The sequence below is a fragment of the Capsicum annuum genome, chromosome 2, assembly GCF_002878395.1.
Source record: "Capsicum annuum cultivar UCD-10X-F1 chromosome 2, UCD10Xv1.1, whole genome shotgun sequence".
NCBI classification, from domain to species: Eukaryota; Viridiplantae; Streptophyta; class Magnoliopsida; order Solanales; family Solanaceae; genus Capsicum; species Capsicum annuum.
This window is the reverse complement of record NC_061112.1, coordinates 150144199-150150198: the sequence shown is the minus strand read 5'-3', so window position 1 is coordinate 150150198 and position 6000 is coordinate 150144199. Positions and strand designations below refer to the sequence as shown.

The window sequence follows — 6000 nt, the reverse complement described above, 5'->3', positions numbered from 1 at the left end:
TTTGAATGCTATTAACGGAGATCTTGGCATTGCAACAGGACACAAATCATGGAAACATATACATCGCAGTAACTAGTGAAAAAAAGAGAGGAAGTATTGAACACAATGTGTGGCTGGTATCTATGAAACGTTTCAAGTACCATGAAACGTTTGGTGACTAAGAAATGTGATGTGAGATAATAATTGCGACGAAACTATGAAGTAACAAAAAAAACATGTACATTTGTACTGGAAAAGATGGTGTCTAGAATTGATTTTACATTATATATCCAGTAATATTGTGATAGTATAGTGCCAAATAGTATCGTGATGTAAACAGCTCCCTAACCCGCCTATGCCAAAAACAAGCTACCCTTAATTTGGTTTATTTTGGGTGTGTATGTTCAACAAGTATGGTAACGACGTAGTATTCCATTAAGCAATAGTCTCATTTTGATTTCTTTTTCAAATTGTGAATATTCCAAGAATCTTATATATACATCCGTTGACCAGCTCCACAAGCAAGAAAATGAAGGGTAGATAAGAGAAGAGGAACGAAAAGGAAGAAGAAACATATAATGGTAGGCCCCTGGTTCCAAAGTTCCAGTTAGAATCACTTTCATTTTCATAGACAAACTATTATCCGGATTTAAATTATTTCAAATATTTGAGCCAAAAACTATGTACAAACAGGGCTGAATCATGTATAATAAGTTATAAGTCGAAACATTTCTTTTGAATCAGAAGATAAATCTAGAAAAATTTCTTGTACTCAACTTAATTTTACCAATCTCTTATGGAAAAAAGACATATAACTAAAGAAAAATAACATGTATAAAATTGATCTCCATAACACAAGCAACTATCTATCACAATCGGCAACAAAGGTAAATAACAAACTCAGTAATCGATCAACCAAAGATGGTATTCTATTACAAAAACAACAAAGAAATACAAGCTCGCTCAGAATTAGAAAAAAAAAAAAAGACCTTAAAGAGTCTCAGTAATTAAGGTATTAATACATAAAAATTAAAGATAGATGAAAGAGTCTAAAGGGAAATGAAACCTTCGCGAACGAGGAGACCAAACATGAGAGTAACAAGACCCATAGTTATGCTTTGTGTTGGAGTCATCCATGGTTGTGAATAGGCTCCTAAAGTGAAGGCAGCCCCAACTAATCCGATCAACAACGACGTTATGTTCTGATTCATTTTCTGATGATGATGATGAACTAACTATCTCTAATTTCTGATGATCTGAATTGAATGATTAGTATTATGGTTGAATAACAAGAGACAACTAATAATAACCACCCCACCCAACTCTCTCAAAGGCCAAAGTCAACTCCACCTTGGGGAGACTAATCCGCTTTTGTTTAGTGTATTTCTTTGGAAAATAATTCATTTATTAAAATATACAGGGAGGTTTGGGTGGGTAAAATGTATTAGTTTAAATAAAAATAATTAAAATTTTATTTATTACTTAAAATGGCCTTTAAACTATCCTCTTCCTTTTTCTTTTCTTTTTCAGGAATTAATTTTTAAAAAAGAAATATCTTTTATTTGTTTTTTTCCTGTGCTTATCTTTATTAAAAAAAACTTACTTGTTTTTTTTTAAAAAAACTTTTTCCGTACAATTTTTTTCATGTATTTATATTGTATAAATAATGTATACATACACACACACACATATATATATATATACATACATAAAACAAATAGATATAGTGTATATGTAATGCATCAATACTGTATAACTAATGTATAAATGTGTATTGCTATTATATAAATGATGTATAAACATGTATATGTTATTTACAAATAGTTATGTAGTGTGTGTAATGTATTGATATTGTATAAATGATGTATAAATATTTATCAATATTGTATTAATAGTGTATAAAAATTTATCGATATTGTATAAAGTTATGAAATGAATTGTAATTGTATAAATTATGCATAAACGTGTATTAATATTATATAAAAAATAACCTACAAAAAATAATAAGAAATGAAAATAACTTTCTTTTGAGGGAGAAGGAAAAACGGATGAAATTAATTGAAGAAATAAACATTGCAGTCAATCAAAACAATGAAAAAAAAAAAAAAAAAAAGAGAGAGAGACAACATGACATTAGAAGAAACCTTTGATAATATAATTGAATGAGCCTCGAAAGTGTCATTTGATATAAAAAATTAAAGTAAATTACACAACTTGATTATCAAATGATATATGATTCACTTGAAGTAATTCACATTTGTGGTACGTCAATTTTTGAACCAGTAAAAGACAAAAGAAGGAAACTATGTAGAAATGGATGAAGCTAAGGATGATAATGGGGCGGTGCGGTGTGGGGGTATTGTGTAGATTTTTTTTAATTCACGAATTTTAAATCACCCACTACTGTCTTATATTCATCTTTAAACTCGCATAAACTTGCCTCATACTCATATTCGTACATACCCACACTTTCCTACTTATTTTTTTTTGAAAAAAATTATAATTTCACTGAAAATCATAATATTTTCAAATCTACAATTAAAAAATAGTAACATCCAAATTCTATTATATCACTTTTCAAAAAGAAATTGCCAAAGAAGTATCATGTGTACGAGTAATGATCAAATATTAGATTTCCATTAAGATGAATAAAGAAATTAAAATTAGAGATCAATCAGTTTATCTAATTATTTAAGTCATTGCTATAGATAAACTAAATAAGCTATGAATGATAAAGTGATTTAATAGGAAAAACCTTTAAACTTTTGTTTGATATTTTGAGTTATAATATTATTTTACCAGTTTCAAATAAAAATTATAAAATAATTTATTTGTAGTGTTATACACGTCATTTTAAGTATCATAAAATTTTAAGTAAAGAATACATATAATTTTAGATATATTCACAAGAATAATACTAATTTTTAGCGTTTTCTAGATTTAACCCACATATACCCGCAATTCGCCCCGCTTCGCACCATTAAAGAAAAAAGTTTACTTCAACCCGCCCCACACTCATATAGTCTAAAATTCGTACCGTCTCACATAGCCTAAAACACGCATTGTCCCGCACCTTGCACCGCCTCATTGTCATCCCTAGATGAAGCAGAAGAAGATGCTGGAACGAAGAAGACGTCGAATGACTATGAAAAAGTAAGAAGAAGTGGCTATTTTGGGTAACAACATACGTCGACCGATTATTTTAGGTAAAAATATTTTGGGAAAAAAATAAATAGACTATTTTTTGTGTAAATAATTGATCTCAATGGTCGTTTTGTCTATTTTTTCCTGATTCTTTTTTCTTGATATACCGCTCTTTTGTTTATTCCATTGTTTTAATCTGTTTCATGTTTTGATTTGAAACTAAGTTCAAAAAAAAGTAAAAGATACGATCGTTTACAATTTCTTGAACCTCCGTGCCTATTTCGTTTTAGGAGGTATCAGAGCGCCTGGTACCAGTCAAGCCCCCCTCCTTATAGTGGCTGAACGCCCCCTCGACTCGGCAACAAGAGTGGGTTATGGAATAGCCTTTTAGTCGATTTTCTCGTTCTATATTTTTGAATTTTATGATTTTCAATTAAAGATATACTATTAAATATATCAAAATATTTTTAAATCTTATCTTCTTAAATATGTTATGCGAAAAGCTGAAATTAAAGATTCCTTACTTTTTTAGAATAGATTAAAAGAAAAAATAAAATAAATAAATTGAATCGAAAGAAGCACCGGTGATCTGACTATCTATATTTATCATTTCTCTTGTGACACAGTTTCTTGCTTTCTTTAGAGTTTTTTTTTTTTTTTTGGTTTCTCATTCAGTGTTCTGTGCTTACATTGGAGCCCCGACTAATTCGAATCACGCGTTGCAGGGCCCATTTAAAATTTATCATTTCTATTGTGACACAGTTTCTTATTTTCTTTGGAGTTTTTTTTTTTTTGGTTTCCCATCCAATATCTGGTGCCCGTATTGGAGCTCTGACTAATCCAAATCAGGCATTATAGGACCCATTTAAGGTGACATTCATTTTAAAAAAAAAAAAAAGGCATGCTAATTTCTACTTGTTATAAGAAGTAAAAATAAGCTGACCTTGTAAAAAAAATAATTGCAGAATTATATTAAGTCAGGTTATATTGCAATTAACCCAAATAATAGTTAGGCCACGCAGACCAACTTTTTAACGCAGATATAGCAAAACATTGGAAAATAATCATATGAATTGTTTTAATTAAGGATGAGGAAAATTCAAGGATGTAAAACATTAGAAATCAAAAAATTAATGCGCATCTCCGAGATGGGCTTCACTAGAGACTCACAGTTCATTAAAGATAGTAATTAATTAATTTTGGGCAAATCACATAAATATACACTTTAAGGTCAATATTACAAAAACTATCCATAATTTCTATTTTACAAAATATAACAATAGAAATATAATAAAATCTACCAAATAAGACCAAAGAAACAATAAAAGACAATAAATAAAATAGCATGATTTAAGGGGGTAACTTAATAGTTGATATTTTATCCTATAAATTCTCCTATTTGTTTCTCATCAATTTTTTTTTAAAAATAAATAAATAAGTCAAACTAAAAAAAGACTATATTTATTTGATATTTGTTTTATGTTTTCAGATTTAATTTATTTAATTCAATTGACCTTAATTTTTAATATTTTTTAGGAGAAAACATCATTAATGGTAGTAAATTCTCCGATTGATTCAAACCACATTCTATACAAATTTCATACACCATAAAATTATTGATACACCTATTTTTATATAGATCGGAGACCATAAATTATTGAAACACCAATTTTTATACATTTTGAACACCATAAAATTATTAATACACCAATTTTCATATAAAAATTTCTCATACACCATAAAATTATTGATACACCAATTTCTATACATTTTGGACACTGTAAAATTATTGATACACCAATTTTTATATATTTCCGACACCATAAAATTATTATTATTGATAAATTAATTTCTAGATAATTCAAAAATCATAAAATTATTGATACAAAATTATTAATACACCAATTTCTATACAATTCAGACACCGTAAAGTTGTTGATTCACCAAATTCTATACAATTCATGCACCATAGATACACCAATTTCTATACAATTTTTACACTACATCATAAATACACCAATTTCTATACAATTCATATAGTACGCCATAGATACATCAATTTCTATACAATTCATACACTATACCATTGATACATCAATTTCTATACAATTCATGCACCATTAAAATCATTGATATCCTTCCCAGCTGGTGTCATTGGACAATTCTCAAAACTCCTCGAAACTACCAAAAGATCTAATCTAATCATTTTTTTTTCTTTTCAACACTCTTTCTTTTCAACACCAAGCTTCAGGAATGTAAAAAATATCTCTGCAAAACACTCTTTTTAGAATCGTGTTCATTGTCTTCTACAACTTCGACTACTTTCGTTTTCAATTCCTCATCGATTTTTGAGTCTTCTTATACTTCGCTTGCCGCTCACCTCCTCCATTGATATCCTTCATTTGTCGGTGTCATCGAAAAATTCTCAAAACTCCTCAAAATTATCAAAAAAGATTAGATTTAATTGGCCCCTTCCTTTCCAACAACATAGAAGTAGAAGAACAAAAGAAGAATCAGTAGTAACAAACATTGAGAAAAAACCTAAAACCCATCACGAAAAAGTTTCTAACCCACGTCATCATCAATTTTTCGATGAAATCGCCGAAAACTCATGCAGTTTGAAGTTTTGCTGCCATTGAAGTTTGACTCCGAAAATGACGATTCGTAGCCTCCACGCCTTGCTCGAAAAATGGGTTATGCAAGTTGAAATAAAGAATTATAATTTTTTTTGCTAGATCAATTTCATGTTTTGAAAAAAAAAATTGATGAACAAAGCAGAAAGAATGTGAGAAAATAGTTGGGATTTTTAATTTAAAGGATAAAAAAAAAAGAAACTGAATAGTTGGTAGATTTTATAAATAAAAGTTAGATTTTGTA

General features: G+C 28.9%; 1 protein-coding gene across 1 annotated transcript; it reads right to left on the bottom strand.

The window, feature by feature from the left end:
• Window positions 1–795: 795 nt before the first annotated feature.
• LOC107861446 lies at window positions 796–1337 on the bottom strand. The gene has a single exon (XM_016706786.2). The coding sequence runs from the start codon at window positions 1188–1190 to the stop codon at window positions 1029–1031; it is 162 nt and encodes a 53-aa protein (XP_016562272.1). The 5' UTR covers window positions 1191–1337; the 3' UTR covers window positions 796–1028.
• Window positions 1338–6000: the final 4663 nt, after the last annotated feature.